At 37.6% G+C, this 19,267-nt stretch overlaps 1 protein-coding gene across 5 annotated transcripts; it reads right to left on the reverse strand.

Moving 5' to 3' along the window:
• Positions 1-622: 622 nt before the first annotated feature.
• On the reverse strand, positions 623-18,556 carry rnf170.S (ring finger protein 170 S homeolog). Of its 5 annotated transcripts, none has more exons than XM_018239880.2 (8): positions 18,411-18,546; positions 17,570-17,703; positions 16,052-16,210; positions 13,219-13,294; positions 12,040-12,148; positions 8,002-8,075; positions 5,900-6,007; positions 623-4,922 (listed from the first exon to the last, which is right to left on the reverse strand). In XM_018239880.2, exons 3-8 carry the CDS (start codon positions 16,186-16,188, stop codon positions 4,653-4,655), a joined length of 774 nt encoding a protein of 257 aa, XP_018095369.1. In that variant the 5' UTR covers positions 16,189-16,210; positions 17,570-17,703; positions 18,411-18,546; the 3' UTR covers positions 623-4,652. The 5 variants fall into 5 exon arrangements, with proteins under 5 accessions (XP_018095369.1, XP_018095370.1, XP_018095368.1 ...); XM_018239881.2 differs by having other exon boundaries at positions 18,432-18,544; XM_018239879.2 differs by lacking the exon at positions 17,570-17,703 and having other exon boundaries at positions 18,432-18,556.
• Between the last annotated feature and the right edge of the window lie 711 nt (positions 18,557-19,267).

Here is a 19,267-nt window from a genome sequence, read left to right on the forward strand (position 1 = left end):
GCCATTGAATTACAGGTTCACATCTGCATAGAAGATAACACATACATTAAACTGGAAGTGTAAATAAACATGTCCACAAATAAAAAATGGACTTTTGTAGCCAATATTTGTGTTACATGCAGCTTATTAAAACCAGCAGAAAACAAAATCATTACAGGAGAACTAAACCCCCTTAGTAACAAAAGCCCCCTTTAACTGCCTGCCATTGCCCCCCTCCCCTGTCCCTCCCCACACTGTGCATTAGTCAATAAGGTGCCCATGAAAAAAAACTGACCCTAAAATGCAGAGCAAACGGCGGAGTTGCCGGGCAGCTTTTATAACTAGAGGGGTTTAATTCTCCTTTAAAGAATGTCAATTATTTCATCTTCTGAATATTTTCAGGATTAAACCTTGATACATGACCCTGGAGCAGGAACCAGATATACACTAATTTCAGCCAATCCCCTGACTAGCAACAGGGGAAGTCTGAAATTATCAATATTGTTCTAATTGTACTACAACACTGAAGTTGCATGGTTTGAACAAATACAAAAAAAACAATGCAAGAAACAGAAATATGCTAAACATCTTTATTCACCAAGGGTTTGTTTTGATTAAAAAAAAAAACCAATAGAACCAATAGTCATTCAACTGTCCAGTTTTAATACTCACAGTATAAAGAATACTTCAGATGCTTACACAGCATAAAAAAACATTTTACAGCACCAGTTATGTTTTGATTTTAGTGGGATATATTCACCACATTGTCTCACCATTTCTTAAAAGCGCTAAAAAAACCCTCAAAAAGGCAAAATGAAAGCAAATGTGCTTAGCGATCTAGATTTATACTTAAATCTTGAGACCTTTGAACTAGTAACACAGTATTTCCCTCCCATGTTTGTTTTGGGAGTCCCTTTATTCAAGGAACTAAGCACCACCTACCTAACGGAAATGCTGGCCCTTTAAAAAAAAAGTCCTTGGTACCTTTATTTTTAAATGCTAAGTTGCACAGCGGAGTCTGTGGCTCCATCTTCGTTTTTAGGCTGTTTGATATCACTCGCTCGCAATCTGGATGCTATCTGGTCCTAGAATGGAGAGGTGATCCTATGCATGGGCAGTGAGTTTAGTATTTCTTTTAATTCTCTGGGTTGGTATGCAGACAGACTTCCTCTTAAATGAACCAGTGGGCTGTTACTTGTTGCTTACCACTGTTGTGATATTAACATGAGGTTTAAAACAAACAAAAAAAAAAATAAACATAACAGCACTTTGATCATATCTGAATTCTGACTAATAGTTTATGTCCCTATTAAATGTTTTTTTTTTTTTTTAAAAGGTCAGTGTAATACCGACAATTATGAAATTATTGAAGTAGTAACCAAAATATCTCCTGTTTCCAAATGTAAAAATTACAAAATAACATAAAAACGGCAGCCAAAATAATATTTTCTCCATTGATTTTCTCCTATTGTGCTTCTAGAACTTGAAGAAATATTCAGAATAATTGCAAACTGTTAGCAATAGGTTGATGTACAAATAATGCTGTTACTTTAGCCAATGAATGAAAAAAGAAGTAGATATTCAAAGTATATCTTTGAATACAGTAGACTTTCATTTCAAACCTAGCTGACTTAGCCAATGTGCAAACCAGATACAGATGTTCCTTTTATTAACTATATTAATGAAAGAATTATAACCTTCCTAATGCAAATCTTTTTTTACTACTTTGGCTTAAATTCAGGTAGATAATAAGTAGAATGTAAGCATAGTGTATGGTGTATACATGCTGACCCAACTAAAACAAATATCATCATCATCATCCTATACCATTCCACTGCAATCCTCCTTAAAAAAAATAAGAAAGACAATACCGAAACTAATAAAACCTTTAAAGTGGGATTTTCACCCGTACATTGGCATAGCCTTTAGTATGTTATAGATGGATCTATGTTTTAAATTGGCCTTCATTTTTATGTGTTTTATTTTATTTTAAAAAAAGGCTGGCTTTTTCACTCTACTGCAAATGTGTGGGCCCAGGAGCATTAAAGAAAGACAAAGTGACAATCACTTGCTGAAAAGTAAGCTTTGGCCTGTGCAGTTTTCTGCTAACAGGAGCCAAGGGTATCAGGTAAGCAATTACAATCACTGGGGATGCCTAACATTTGGTATCCTCCAATAATTTAGACTGTCCTTCTTCTTTATGGTTATGCCAACGATAAATCTGCTCTTTCCCAGGTGATGCCATGGCCCTTAAAGGAGAAGGAAAGTCTTTTTCCATTTGAGGGTGCCAAATGTTAGGCTCCCTCAAGTGATTGTATTTACTTACCTGACACTCTGGGCCGATGCTCCTATCAGCAGAAAACTGCACCAGCCCGTGTTCTTCCAGTGAACACCACGGATCAATCCTCTTCCGGCTTCTTCTTTCTTAAAATCTCCTGGGGCAGACACGTGCAGTATAATGAAATAGCCAACTTTTTAGTTAAAGTTCGGCTTTTCGCTCTACTGCGAAGAACCCTGCGCCAGTGCAGTTTTCTGCACCGGCCCGGGGTTTCAGGTAAGTAAATGCAATCACTTGTGGGTGCCTAATATTTGGCACCCCCAAGTGGAAGAAGACTTTACTTCTCCTTTAAAGGTTTTTTGGCATTTAATGTTTTGTTACTGTGTTACCTCAGTTTAACTATGCAACCAACTGTTTATCATTGGCACGGAGTCAGGCATACAGCAAACAGTATCCTGTTACATGATAACAATGCAGTTGCCAGACTATTCAAGTACAGAAGTTTCTTTATATACACCTGACATCTTTCAATACCTTCTTACAGGCTGATGGAAATTTACATATATGAATATGGATATGGACAGGTCAGACACCCCAAACACCAGCCTAGGCTAAATTGTGATGGAAGTGTGATGATAAGCACAGTAATTAAAAATTAAATATCCAAACATATTAGAAAAAAACCCAATAAACTACTTGTCCGATTCATGAAAACGTTAAAAAATATATTTACACCTGCGCTACCGTCTACTTAAACATCCAGCCAAATACAAATTCTACTATTACTCTGAACGCAAGAAATTTGCTGTGGGACCCTAAATGAAAATGAATGGTAACCAAGTGATTAACTTAATGAAGACAAAGCATGTCACGCAGACTACATTCAAATAGCAAATTTTATGATATCTGTTATGACTGGTACTTAATAATGCTCAGTAGTAATACTGTGTTAGAAATGTCACTGAACTCCTTAGCGACCTCTAATACCCTTGTATATTGTTAGATAATACAGGTTATTGTATATTTTTGTAGGATCAGAGTGGGCCAAGCAGGACCTAACTTTAATAAAACGTATTGCTTGCATCTTGTGCATGTTTGTGGAAATTAAATGCAGATATGCTGCATGGATGGAAGGAGTAGAGAAAAATATTTATATTGTTTCTGCACAAATTAAGTGTTAAGTGTAACAATACATTTGAATTTTTGGGGTCCACTCTTTGGTGGACACTGGTTCATAAAAGGCAGTTATGGGCAACTCAATATGTTGTTGGCCTTCAGCTGACTGTCAAAGGCTGTTAGGGTCTGCTGAAAGTTAAACTTTGCCAACATCAGAGGGCCTACAGTTGCATGTACCTTTTAAAAGAGGATTAAGACACAAGACTGGAGTTATAGGCAAAAAACAAAGATAAGCCAGCCTAAGACAGTGGCAACAAAGGGTAAAATATCAACAAGCGTTTTAAATTCCATTCACTGCTTGGGTAGATACATTCCACTGCAAGGCAGCAAAGTATCATTTATTTCATTCTGCACAGTGGCTCTGTACCTATGAAAGTAGAGGTGTACAATTGTTTTTCAGCCTGATATTGCATTTGCAGGCCTAAATATGCTTGTATGAGTTGTGATAAAGAGGTTAAGTGAGGAGAAATAATAGTTTGGAAAGTGGACACATGATCTAAGATTTTCTGTTGGGTCCCTGACATCCCAGTCTGACACTGACGGTAACCACTAAATATTATGGCAGACAGAAAAGGGGTTTACAGGCATTTCTCGTCTACTGAGAAAATGACTTGTGTGCCATGAGCCTTAAAAAATTTGAATTATTAAAATAAATTAAAATGTTCCTTAACATTTACACAATAACAAACATTTGATTATATTTTCCTGAACAGTGTCACTTTAGGGCTGCAGTTTTCGTGATGGTATAGATAACATTGCTTGTGCTTTTCTAAAATACAAAGCAAACAAACAAAAATAATAATAGGAGTGTATATTAAACTACTTATAAGAGTAGCTAGTGTGTAGGTATAAAAAGAAATTATGAAAGATCCACTGAAACATTCTTTTCAGTCCTGTATATATAATACACCTTCAGTGCTAAGAGAGAAAGAAGAACGTTCAAAATGAGTTTTTTTTTTTTTTGCTAACAACATGTACAGTCAAACTTTATAGTGCACACATATGTAAACATACGCTTACGGTTTTCATAGGGTAGCAATACTTTTTATATAAGAAAAATGAAGCCAAATAATGCAGTATTGCTATTTTGCATGATTGCAACAGTTGTTGTTCAGAATTCCAGTTATGCTTATATATCTTAAAGCAGCACATTTCTGCATAGTATGTTAAAGGCTCTCAAGTATAAAACTAAATAGAACCCCCCTCCCCACCCAATATTTTACCTATACAACCTCTGTGTGACCACTTCTCGATACATAATCGAGATGTATATTAGTAATAAAAATAATACAAAGAAATCATCCAGAAAACCAAGAATACCAAAAAGAGCCTCGGGAATAATGTCCAAGGGTGAAACCAAGTAGAACAGGGCTCCAAGCAGACAGAGGACAATTCTAATCCGGAACATCCAATACAGGCCACCAACAGAGAACATATCACGGAAGGCATGACGCAGCAAGGTGGGCAAATCCATAATTCTGTCCATAAGCTAGAAAAGCAAAGTTCAAAGTCATTAAAATTCCTTTTTCTTCTTCAAGTAATCATAATAAATCAACAAGTGTATAGTACAAAATTAGCAGTAAGATGGATTGCGGATTTCTGCGAAAGGCCTTGTGCCTTTATATGGTTTAAGGAAATCTATTCCCCCCCCCAAACAATGTAGGTCTCTATAAAAAGATATCACATTAAACAGCTCATATGTAAAATCCTGCTTCATGTAAATAAACCATTTTTATAATAATATACTTTTCTAGTAGTATGTGCCATTGGGTAATCATAAATAGAAATTGCCATTTTAAAAAATAAGGGCCGCCCCCTAGGATCGTATGATTCACTGTGCACACAAACATACCAACAAACTATACTTGTTAGGTCACATGAGCCAATTAACAGACAGAGTTCTGTCTTTTGCTTCAACACTTCTTCCTGTTACAGTTAGAGTTGCAGTATTTCTGCTCAGTGATCTCTGAGGCAGCACACAGACCATCACAAAATGGTGGCTCAAGGCAAGAGATGTAAATATGCAAAATTTACTCAAATAAATAGACCAGTTTGGTAAGATTCTTTAATATGCCACTTAATATGATGTAAACTTTCTGTTGCTTAAATGTTTATTTTGGGGGTATAGTTTTCCTTTAAGGAGCACCATGGTGACTTATAATCTCCTTATATTTTACAATAGGTGGTACATTATTGACAAGGTAATCTATCCCCATGCAGGATCCATATCAGTTGTGTGGCAAAGTCAGTGCTAGGTATATTAATCACAGTATTAATCACAGGATAGCAAACAGGAATGACTGCCTCACATTTTAATAACATTATTAATGTAAAAGTAATAAACTGATACCATGCAGCATGTGCTGATTTTGGAAGGCCCAGGAATACAATTCTTCTCTTCATCTCATAATGTATTCACATTTGCGGCAAATATTTTACAGAAATTTTTAAGAGCCCTGTACTCACAGAGCGAGGCTGTCCTGAAAACCTTCGATTGTAACCAGTGGCTTCCTGGAGTATATTTTGGGCATCTTCCTGGTCCGTTGCTCCAAACAATGGAAATAATAATGTCACCTGAGCATGAAAGAAAAAGCATCAAAAGCAATACCTTTTTACTGATTATACAGAATACCACAGACATGCAAAAAAATCACATATTTCACATATGCATATATTTTACTTAGCTACATGCGGGAAACACAAAGACAATAAAGCACTGCGTATCTTGACACTGCTATATAAATAAATGATGATAATATATAATTACAAAAACATGGATAAACACGCAAATAATGGCAAGTTATAGCTAGAATTTTAGCTATAGTTAAAGCAGAGCATTCCAAAGTAAAATGAATTAGACACTCTACCATTATTCAAGGTAACTTTGCCACACAATGTCATATTTTCATATCAAGTCTATAGCCACCAATAAGATTTGGTTTCACTGACAGGAAACAGTATGGAAACCTCATCTTACATTTAACGGCTAATTCAAAGGTTAACTACCCCTTTGATTAATATTTTGGAGAAGAGATTGGTCTTGTCATGCCCTATTCCTGTAAAAAAATATTATTATATTATTTTTATTACTGTTAATACTATTAATACACATTTATAAAGAATATGAATTAAATGTCAGACATTTTGTTACTCATTTAGCAATATCTCTAAACAGGGGCCAAATTATAAACTGGCTTTTTTAAATTCAGGAATAGCTAAACTTGTCTTCAAAAAAAAACAAAACAAAGACAAAAGGTGTCAATAGCAATTCTACTTTATGGTTAAACTGAGGTTATAGTAATTCCTATGTTCAGACACTAGATGGCATTGTGTAACAGAATCTGTTTAGTGTCTGAGGTTTAGTAGGAGGTGGTCCACCTAAAGTTGGCCATAGACATTACAATTACTTTCTTTCCTGGAAAAGATCTTTCCAAGAAAGATCGTTCGTTTCAATACACGTGTAGAGCTGAATTGCAAGATATACAGGTAGAAACAATAGAATTCTACCTGTATCTGATGATTAAGCACTAACAATGGCTAATGTCCGGGTGCCTTCAAAGGCGCCAAATCCAAATTTTCTGACGAGCCAACCGATGTCCAAGTCTTCTGCCGATATCGGTCGACTCATCTCCCACCATACACGCACCAAATATTGCACAAAAATTTGTATGACGTTATCAGTGCAACTATGGCCACCTTAAGGGGAAAGGGATTGCCCAGGGAAGGATAAAAAATAAAAGATTAGCTTGCTCCTTTGTTATGAGATAATTTATGAGTCTGAATATTTTAGAGGGGTCAGAACAAAAGTAAAAACTCTGCCAGTACAGGAACACAGTGACAGGGTCAGAGCTAGTCATATAATTACAAACTGTTATCAGTGGAACCTCATTGCGTGTGCTAACTTGTGCTGGACAGCCTTAGGCCAAAATGGCCCATGAAAAACAGATGGGTGAGCAAATAAGTGACAGTGTTTACTAAGATACAGTTTACTGTTTTTACTTTACATCTGTGACTGTGGAACAACAATAAAAGTGAAACTTGTAAGGGCTTAATGGTGAATGAAAGTATTCCCAAGTTTAGCTGCAAGAGCCATGTGTACTGTCTGTATATTCATTTTGGTGTGGATCATTACTGTGGTGTGGGGAAGGCTTCAGCTTCAAGTACTATTACCCTCCAAAAAAGCTGTACATGTCACATGTACAGTACAGGGCAAATTTATCAAAATGTGAGAACAGAACCACATAAAAACTCACTCACTTTCTATTCATTCCTATGGGATCTTCAGAATTGTATTTATCAAATGGTGAACTCCATTGGTAAATACGATTGTAAAAATCCCATAGAAATAAATAGAAAGTGAGTGAGTTCTGTTCTGACATTCTGATAAATCTGCCCCTATATGTCATTTTAAGTATACTGTTTGAGGCCTCCAACAGAAAACGGCAGCGTAAGAAAATGAAAGCAGATCTAGTACAAGGTTCACAGCACATGAAAATATAACTAGCAAGTGAAACCAGGAAGATAAGAAGAGAAAGTATATGAATATATGTAAAATTGCATTTGCTGACCATTTGACGACAAATAGGACAGTTTATTGCTCCAAGCCACGAACCATACCTCCAGTAGGCAATAATACAAGAGCCTGTTTAAAAAAAAAAACCAAAAACACATTTTTAGTAACCCACTATACTTACTATACTTTATCTAAATAATATTTAAATAGGATCTTAACTCAAAAACTGTTTTTTGCACAGTCAGTGGTTTTACAGTTGTCAGTGTAATTGCTGTTGAAAACAGACATTGTCTGTTGATATTCTCTGCACTACTGGTTCTGAAACAATATTGCAGAAGCCAACTAATTACCAGCCCTGCAAGAGAATGGACATCTGCTACACTGTTTCGAAAGTCCGATCCAGAGAAGAGAAAAGGACAATAGACACTGCTTTTCATTGCCACTATCATTACAAATAACTTTAATAACAACTGATTTGTTTAAATTACTATGTACTGGAATGTTGTGGTTGAGGTGGAATTACTCTTACTGCAAAAAAGTGTTTTGGGTGAAGTTACCCTTTAAATGGATTATATTTGTCATAGTATGAAAACAAGTGCTACAAAGTTCTTCTACATTAATCAAGATTTTCCTATAGTTGCTCCTTTAAGATCTGAGAAACACATTAACATATGTATCTACTAAATCATTCATTTAATTTTTTTTTTAAAAAGTTTTAATTCATGCATTTTCAAAATTTACAACCATTACAGAAAAGAAAATGAAAAAGAATAAAACATAAATAAAACAGTCTAAGGTCCAAGTGCAATAAAGCAAAAGGATAGAGTCACATTGTCAATCATTGCATTGTAGCTCGTACACATTAACACAGATAAAACATCCTAGGTCTCTTTACAAATTAGATTACCCTGTCATGTACTGCTCACTGTACAGGATTGGATCAGGGAACTGCCGTGTGCAGCAGGTCAATCCAGGGACCCCAGATTGCGTGAAATTTGTCAGGGCAGCCTCTAGCTATGTAAACTGCTTTATGAAGCGGCAGTGTTTCATTTATGACTTTTTTCCAACGGGTTAGCATGGATAGGCTGGTGTCTTTCAAGATTAAAAGGATGGCTTTTTTTTTGCGTAGTATAACAGCTGCAAATAAAAAAGCCTCTGATATGACTTAAGCACTAGGGGACCCGTGGATCCTAATCAGGTCCGGACTGAGAATTAAAATAGGCCCTGGCATTTCAGGTACACAGAGGCCCAATCAGCCCACATAGAGGCCCAAACAGCCCCCACCAGCCCACTAAATACTGACTTTCTATGGGACCTTATAGCAGCCCCTCTGGCATTTGCCAGAACCCACAGATTGCCAGTCCGGGCCTGATCCTAATAGACATAGCTCTGGGGATCTTATATTGGGAAGGGAAAAAATTGTTGCTTCAAACTGGAGAATTTGTTCCCAATACCTTTGGATAATGAGGGTCCCCAGTTCTGTCCCGCATTTATAGCAGGTGTCTGGGGTGCCTGGATAGATCTATGCTAACCTTTGGGGAGTCAGGTAGGTTCTATGGAGGAATTTTATCTGAATCTATCTGTCTCTGTTGGAGATAGTGAGGTCAGGGACCTGGTCTAAGACCTCCTCCCAGGCTTCTTCCTCTACTTCAGGGATATCTACTGCCAACTTTAGGCGGAGCCCGTTTAGGTCGAGCTCCCAGAATTGTGTATATCATAGTGACTGGCTTCGATAAGGTTGGCCTCCTTAGGTGGAGCTCCAGCTGGCTCTGTGAGATATCTAGTGGCATGGAAGGGAACTGTGCAGTGAGGGCATGCCTGAGCTGAATATAACGTAATAGCATATGAGATGGTAGAGAGATGATATGAGATGGATGCTACTTGTAGTTCCTGTAAGGATTTGAGCTGGCCCCCCCTCTATTACTTGCGCCAAGTATTTGATTCCTCTCAGAGCCCAGATTTCTGCCTGGGGAAAATTGTATAAATGCCGGAGGTTTCTATTTCCCCACAGAGGGGTACCTGGGGACCAGGTGTCTGGTCGGGGGTAAAAACGCTTCAGATAGATCCCAAAAATTCTTATGACTGAATCCATTGAGGGAGTAGAAGGAAACATAGATCGCTCACCCCTATATAAGTGATTGGCTAGAGCCTCGAGTGAGGTGGCAGTGGCAGCTTCTACCAAAAGAGCCGGGTTGTTTAAGTCTTGGGTCAGCCACCAATGAGCATAAACCAGTTGCGAGGCATGATAGTAAAGCAAAAAATTGGGCCGCGCTAGGCTTCCTTTTGTTATCGAGAATTGCAGGGTTGCGAGGCTGATACGGGGTTTCAGCCCTGCCCATAGGAAAGCGGTACTAATCTTGTCAAGTTGTTTAAACCATGACTGTGGGATATATATGGGAGAGTTATGCAAATTGTATAAAAATTTAGGTAAGTATATCATTTTTATTAGATTAACTCTACCCACCAGAGACAATGGGAGTGTCGCCCAGATGTTTGTTTTCCTTCGATAGTCTTGCATCACTGGGGCAAGGTTATCTGTGATGCAGTCTGTGGTGAAAAGGTATTAAACAGGGTTGCCAGTGCAGGTACTATGATATCTACGTTTACCTTGTACCATTCTATTGGCAGGCCGTCAGGTCCTGGGGATTTGTTATTAGGGAAACTGCCTATAGCTTCCTTGACCTCGTCTATTGAGATGGGACCCTCTAAAGAAGAGAGTTGTTCTCCATTCAGGGTGGGAAAGGGTAGCGGTGCCAGATATTCTAAAGTTGGGAGGTCAGGCCGTAGTCTCGACTGATATAATTCCTTGTAATACTCCCCAAAGGCATTGGCTATGGATTGCGGGTTGTGAAACTCCTCACCAGTAGGTGTTAGTAAACTGGGAATGGAGGTTATCTGTTGGGGGTCCCTAGCAAGCAGGGCCAATAGACGGCCATTTTTATCTCCTCTATCGTTCTAGGCTGCCCGCCTAACAATATCTAGTTGAGAGTACTTGTCTACGTGAAGGAGATCAATAGACCTCTGTGCCGCTGACATTGATTGTCGAGCTTAGTGGTCATCTGTACTGCTAAGGGAGCATTCAGCTTCACAAAGAGCCAACTTTGCCTCCTCTATACTGCCTCTATTTTGGCTCTTTCCCTTTTTATGAGAGAGATGAATTGTCCCCTGGTCCAAGCCTTGCAGGTATCCCCATACTGTTTCCACAGAAGCGGAATCTTTGTTAGTGGACCAGAATTCTATCAGCAGAGGAGTAAAGGTTTCCCGGATATTGCTGTTGTGGATCCATTTGGAAGCTAAACGCCAAATTTGAGATCTTTTTGGGCTAGGGAGGGTAAGGGTAATCTTTAGAATCATTCATTTAATGTACAGGTACGGGACCTGTTATCCAGAACGCTCAGTACCCGAGGGTTGCCGGTTAACAGATCTTTCCATAATTTGGATCTTCATACCTTAACTCTACTATAAAATCATGTAAACATTAAATAACCCCAATAGGCTGGTTTTGCATCCAAAAAGGATTAATTAGATCTTAGCTGGGATTAATTAGATCTTAGCTGGGATCAAATACAAGGTACTGTTTTATTTTCGCAGAGAAATTTTAAAAAATTTGGATTTGGATAAAATAGAGTGTATGGGAGACAGCCTTTCCATAATTCAGAGTCTTCTGGATAAAGGATCCAATACCTGTAGTATATTCAGGTGTGTGCCAGAAAATTGAATAAAAGTGAAAGTGTATTCTGTCTGCACTAGATACAGGCCTGCATCTCTACAGCTTCAGTCCACAGCCTCCACTGTGATTTTCCAGAACGGATTCCACATATTATTAACACCTATTTATAAAGCGCCAACATATTCCACAGTACTGTACAAGGGAGTATACACTGAACATACTGATTACATACAAATAATGCTCAAATTAGAAGGTAAAAATAGCCCTGCTCATTCCACTGTTACTAATAAGGACAAGCACTGCAATCCATAATCTACCATTTGTGTCTAAAGACCTGTCTGAAAAAGAAATCCAAACGTTTAAAACAATTTACAGATGCTCAATAAATCAAGAGACATTTTAATTTAATAATAAATACATTACCACAAAAAAGATGTCCACAGTTTGTTTCTACTGGAAATGTGGCCTGTTGTAAACACACTGGACATGTCATATCAGAGTAGAACTGAGTGCGAGGTGGAAGAGTAGTTTCCTACAGACACATTAGGAAAGCAAACATATTTTAAATAAAAGGCATTTTGCTATAGGATAGCCTGTGAATATTGTACATTACATAATGAGCATTTCTGCAACACTGTACAGCCGGATTTTTTTTTTCCTAAAAAATCCAGCTAACATTACAAATCATACATGCAACAGTCAGGCACACTCTTTTTTCAGGAAAAAAGATATTGGCTTTTCTTTATTTCTATCTTTCTTGCCTGTTAACATACAACATTTTTACCTGTCAGGCAACCCTACATACTGCCCTATTAGCATGTGACAATAAGGCTAATTTATAAACACAGTGCAGTGGCTGGGTGATGTATCCCCTAGTCATAGCCTAGACGGCCCCTTAGGGTGATATATAGTTTAGGGATGCACCGAATCCAGGATTCAGCCTTTTTCAGCAGGATTTGGATTAGGCCGAATCCTTCTGCCCAGCCGAACTGAATCTGAATTTGCATATGCAAATTAGGGGCAGGGAGGGAAATTGCATGACTTTTTGTTACAAAACAAGGATTCGATAAGGTATTTGGCTGAATCTTTCGCGAAGGATTCGGGGTTCGGCTGAATCTTTCGCGAAGGATTCAGGGATTCGGCCTAATCCTAATAGTCTTTTGAAAATCTTTTTCAAATATCTGTAACCTTGTGCTAAGAGGGGCTCTGCCAAAATGTCAGACCTCAAAGAATTTCTTTAAGTTAAATGTCTAAATTACACTGCTGGGATTGCAGCCTCTTTCTTGGAAGTCAACATGTTGCCTTGCGAAAGCCACTAAAGCATATTTCATCTGGCAACACATGATTTACAATATTTACAGGAAAGGTTTGGTTATAAATCACCTACAGGAATGAGTATGCAGTTCATCAGCAATTGTAAAGTTAGAAAAGTAATTCTACATAGATTGACTTTCGTTGTCTCATTTTCAGGTGAAATGAAAACAGAAAAACTCTACTCATTTAACACAGTAGTGTTAAGCTACTGACCCTCTGGGTACTACTAAACCATTTTAGGAAAGGGCCTTGACTTATCTATAATTGGTGTAAATGTAAATTACTTACTTGCTCATTTTGCAATTGTTCACGAACAGCTCTGACCCTGTCTTGATTTTCTGGGTGAATATTTTGCTCATCATTCCTATTTATAAAGACATAAAAAAAAAATTACACAAAACAACGTTTTTTATTAGGGGAAAAAACACTTTTCAAGAAAGCTACAATCCAATGCAAATAATGCTGCTAATTCTTCTAGGTAGAGAACAGAACAACTTTTTTGCAAGCCATTAAAAATTTGATTTTATTTATATTTAGAAACAAGCAACTTTGAGGCATGTTCCCTATTTCACACTGCTTCACACATTTTTATGAATGGCAGGTTTAGTTTCACAACAAAGGACTTTAAATGAATTGACGAGAGAAAATTGTTTATGATTACGAAGGCAGTGTGCAAAGTGCAAAAAAAAAAACACAATTCCACCATTTTCTAGCACTTTATACAACACCTTCCTTGTTGTCAGTGTTTGGCAGCCCTATGTTCTTTTTAGTGCTTCAAAATAAAAATATCAGAGACCAAAGTATCAGTACAGCATATCTGTTATTTATTATAATTATATACATATATATGTATATATAAATATATATATATATATGTGTATGTATATATGTAGATGTAGATGTAGATGTATATATGTAGATGTAGATGTATATATGTAGATGTATATATGTAGATGTAGATGTAGATGTATATATGTAGATGTAGATGTAGATGTATATATGTAGATGTAGATGTAGATGTAGATGTATATGTGTGTATATGTGTATATATATATATATATATATATATATATATATATATATATATATATATATATATATATATATATATATATATATATGAACATGAATGAGGGCTGACTTTTCTAAGCACTTTATCTCCTGACTGTTTTTACATGGACAGTATTTGAGTGTTTGTGAGGGACCACTGGTCAGTTCTACGAAAGGACAAAACAATTGTTTTTTAAAGACAGTAGTAAATAATTAAATACTGATTTGATCATGGCACAGGAGTGATGTGTCTCATAGTGAACTGCATGATGTTGAATGTCCCTGGGTATGGAGGCCCTTATTATGAGTAACAGCAGGAGGACTGCCAGCACATTTCCCTGTTTCATTTACATGGATGACAGTATCTAGGGTTTAATCGTAGTTTTTTTTAACCGGCACGGCGGCACCATAATAAAACATTTGGTCTGCTTTACCACTCCTGTTTGACTCCAGCACAGTCACAGATGTAGTACCAGAGAGTCTATTACTGGCAAAGTACAAGGCACCAACATTAGTGCAGTTCTGACTTTGGGTGGTTTGGGATCCATATAATATCCTGCCAATCACATAAATAGTGCAGAGGCTCCAGCATTATGTTAGAGTATATACAATGTTGGGACATTATAGCTAAAGACCATAGCAATTCATTCAATCACTAATGGGTTTGATTTCATTCCAAATTAAACACTTTTGAGGTGTTCTTTACCTATCCTTCCTTTCCCATCCCCCTTTGTATCAATACACTCCACATAACAGGTATGTGGTGGAATGTAACAGTTACTTCTACAACAGTAAATTATGAACTTGCTACTTTGTATTTTTCTGTTACATAGTTAGAAGTAGTGCTTTCTGATTTAGCTCTACATTGAGATGCCTGACTGACGTTTTGCAATTCTAATGCACTGTGGAGGTTTTCTACACATCAAACCAGAAAATTATTTGAATGGGTCCCGCAGCAATTATTCTAACATCCCATCCACCTTAATTGTGGCACATTCGTTATAAAGAGAAATATAGCCCTGGCTTTACACATGCGGCAGTCTACAGATGGGCTTCGCTCATATATACTTTATACTCTCCAAACTCTGTTTTTCATTCAATGATGACATCAGACAAGGGGTTTGGGAGACATTGTGTGCATTTAAATTCTAGGGGGAGACATTTTTCTGTTTACAATGTCTTGAGAAAGGTCAAAAACTTTGACAATAATTGTTTTCCTTATTTTCACCATATTTTGAAGTTGTGGTGTGCGTCTTTTGTTGGAATCTCTATGTATGATGTTTGAGACAGCACCCAGGCATGTGATGTTTATACTTAGGAGTGCACCACATATGGAACTGTATGTGTGTGTGTATATATATATATATATATATATATATATATATATATATATATATATATATATATATATATATATATATATACATACATACATACATACATACATACATACATACATACACACACACACATATATACATACATATAGAATTCTCTCTCTATCTGATAATTCAGCAGCCCGATGTTCACACCCAATTAAAATTTTCCAACCTGCCCGATAGACAAGCAGACCGATATTCTTGTCTTCTGCCAATATCGGTTGTCTAGTCTCCTGCCATACACACACTGAATATTGTATGAAACTTTCATTTGATATTATCTATGCATCTATGGCCATCCTTGCTAAATCTGTATTATATTTATGTATGTAAGGAGAAGAAACATAGATGCCCACATAGCCAATGGTCATGTACAGGATGTATAACTAGTACACAAAACTATGCCAGAAAGTAATACTATTTACAGATATGCCACCAAATGTATACAGTGAAAAGGAAATGCAATGTGTATTTGTAAGACTATAGCCCTGTAGGTCAAACACCTAAAAGAAAAATAACTCACACAAACAATTTCTTCAAATTATTGAGAAAATCTCAAAATCTTAATGCATGGACTGACAAAATTTAGCATAGCTTCACAGATGTTAGGGGGCCAAATAAAGACTTGAATTATTTTTGTTAATTTAGTTTATAAATAAATGTAGAAATATTTATTATATACTTTGGCCTACCTTAGAAGAAGATATATAAGTGAACCAACAGCAACAAAGCTGAGTAAAACAACAACAATCACTTGATCGCTTACTCCTTCAATGACTGAGCCTTCGTCTAATGGAAAATGAAGACGTCCTGCCTGATTATCAGCCATTCCAATGCACAGTCATTAAAACCTGAAAGAAAGATTAAGGATACCAATAAATGTAAATGCAGTGTAATTTCATTTATTTAGCATTATTGCTGCCTTGTTAGAAACATTGCAAAAAGAGTAAAGCATGATTATGCTTGGAAGATGCTTTTGCCCCTGTGACCTGGCATTAAGGAAAGATGAAGTCTGAATTTCTTTGACTATTGCTATTGTATCAAATTTCAGGTTTTATGCAGGTCCTTGGTAAATGCAGTGTTTTCTTCTTGAGGTGGTTATCAAATCACTACTTGTCCCAGAACGCTTTCCAGTTAGTTGATAGAAAAGAACTGCTTGACACTTCCCATTCAATAGAATTATAACTGATTTGTGGCATAGAATGTCATTAAAATTTAAATAATGGCCTCAAAGCATGAACTTATTACTTATTTTTTGATGCATTCTCTTTTTACTTATTTTTTTTTATAAGCTCGGTACACACAGAAAGTTTATTATCCAACCTGGCAATTCTCAACCAGGGTGGCTAACATGAGTCCAGATGCACAGATCCAAATATCTCCGATCAGTTTGCATTCTCACTCATTCTGAAAACAACTGTTTTACAGGTTCATATTTATGGTTATAAGTAATTGTGAAATCTGCTGTCTGGGGGGTTCAGATAGTGTTACTTCAACAACTGGGATGGGCTGACATAGCCTGAACACATCACCCCAGTAAGTTGGGGTACTAACACTGCAAAGCAGCAAAGCCACAAATACAAAACTTTTATTAGTGTTCCCAGTAAGAGGGGTCACCTGGACAGTGTAATGCACTTTAGCAATTTTGATGTTCTGCATTTGATGATTTATCAAGATCTGTGCTAAATTGCACCACTGCCATAGCCCATAGAGAATGAAAGCAAAGTTCTGCTTAGTTGCTATATGCCATTTAACAGGTCAGTACTAATTGCTAATTGGTTGCTGTGGGTAACTGCATTGGTGCTATTTAACAATAGGCTGAACTCCACACGTGCTTTTCGTCGGATCAGCGCCCGGCAAGCAGGACGGAGTCGCAGGCATCAAAATATAATTGGACCGAATGAAAAGTCGGAGGTAAAAACTACACGGCCAGACTGTCGGATGAAGACGCTGCTTTCTGCGTAAACATCAGACAGTCGGGTCGGATGTAATATATATAATATTGCAGAATCTGCTCACTTTGTTAGGTGGTGATATATCTGGGATCCTTGCTGCAATCCTTGGTATCCTTAGTCCATATATTCATAGAAAATCAGATGGCACACACAAAAGCATTCGTGCTAAATAGTTGTAGTTTTATTGAGATCCCCACTTGTGTGTGCCATCTGATTTTCTATGAATATATGGGTCGGATGTAATGTAGTTTTTACCTGCGACTTTTCGTTCAGTGCAATTATATCTTGACGTCTGCAACTGCTCTGACTTGTCACCTGCGTTTTGTCGACGGGCGCCGATCTGATGAAAAACACTTGTGGAGTCCAGCCCTAATACACTACAGATGAGTCTGGAAAATAAAAGACACCCCCATTAAGTTCAACCTTGTTGCAATACAAGGTGCAAAGATTGGCCCAATGTAAAAACCCACAGCAGCCAATTAGCTATGACCAGTATATGCTACTGTGGTGTTTATACAAATGGCCTGTAGGTGTCACTGTACACAATAGTTATACTGTGAACACACAGTACTTTCTATACAGCTTGAGGCATTAGAGTAAGCTACTGTTGATGTGTAATGGCTGCATGAGAGTCTGCTAATAAAGCACTATTATACTCTACTCGTCCTCGGCTACCCAAAACATAACAGCTATAAATATGTAAATATGACTATAAATAAGAGGAAAGTGTCAATCTATTACACCCCCATTTTACAAATGAACTTGCCCAAGCATTCAGCAAATTGAATGTCCGGCGTACATCTTATTTTAGGACTGCCTCCAAGCTGTCAGGAATGCTGGCACTGGAAAGAATTAAATTCACACGAGGGCACTACTTATTGTCAGACCAGAAACGAGAGAGCAGGAAAGCCTGACGTTATAATGGTAAAGCCATAATATTCTCACTAAATCTCCTTGTAAGAATACAAAGCTAGAACAACGGGCACATATACGTTCCAAGTCGCAGTTCAGCTCCACGCAGAGTAGCACAAATCCTGCTCTCTGACTGTAAAGGCGTTCAGTAATGACATACAGAAAGAGCATGTGTCATGTATACCAGATCAACTCTTCCACATACGTCAAAACATCCAACTATCCTGGCCTCCGCCTGCATTCAGCCAGTGTGTAAGAGAGTGGTGGAAAAAGTAGCACTCGCATTTCTTCCTGGAGGCGGTCTCCACCGGACCGGAAATGGAAAAAGTGTCATTTCCAGCCAATGCAGACGTCCTGATTGGCTTGCGGCTTGAATTTGTGTAAAGTGTCAGTCCTTATTTAGGCCGTCTCATCCTATTCGCAGGGTGCATATTTTATGCTTCCCCAAAATTATATTATTCACGTATATATACCATGATGATTTGTTTGTGGTCCCTTAACCGGGATGTTTAGGGCAGTGTGTGCTGAAGAGGAGGAGAACAGTACCTTTCTGGCTTGGGGTCACTGTGTTATTGTAAGGCATAGGACTATTTTTCGGTATAAAATCACAGATTTTATTTATGGCGTTAATACAGTTTATTAAGCAGGGAAGAATGTAGAAAACCAGAATAATTGTAGCGAAAACTGCTTTTCAGAGCAAAAATAAATTCCCTCTTGACAAAGTGTGTGCTTGATGACTGTCATCTAGACAGTGAGGTGACTTATAAGGACTCTTTTCTCTGTTGCTAGGTCCTACTTGTGTGAGGGCTTCTGGAAACTTGTGCTATGGCCTCTCATGGGGTGTGCAGAGAAGAGAGAAGCTAGGAAGAGAAGGCAGATGCTCTAAGTTAAAAATAATGTATTATTAAGCTGCATTTTGTTAATAACAAATATAACAAGGGTAAGCTTCTAGGGACAGGGTTGCACTGGGCTGCTGGTATACCAGGAGAAAAACTGGTGGGCACCAACCCTCATGGGCCCTTCACACCCAGAATTGTTGCA

This window comes from Xenopus laevis, chromosome 1S (assembly GCF_017654675.1).
Source record: "Xenopus laevis strain J_2021 chromosome 1S, Xenopus_laevis_v10.1, whole genome shotgun sequence".
NCBI classification, from domain to species: Eukaryota; Metazoa; Chordata; class Amphibia; order Anura; family Pipidae; genus Xenopus; species Xenopus laevis.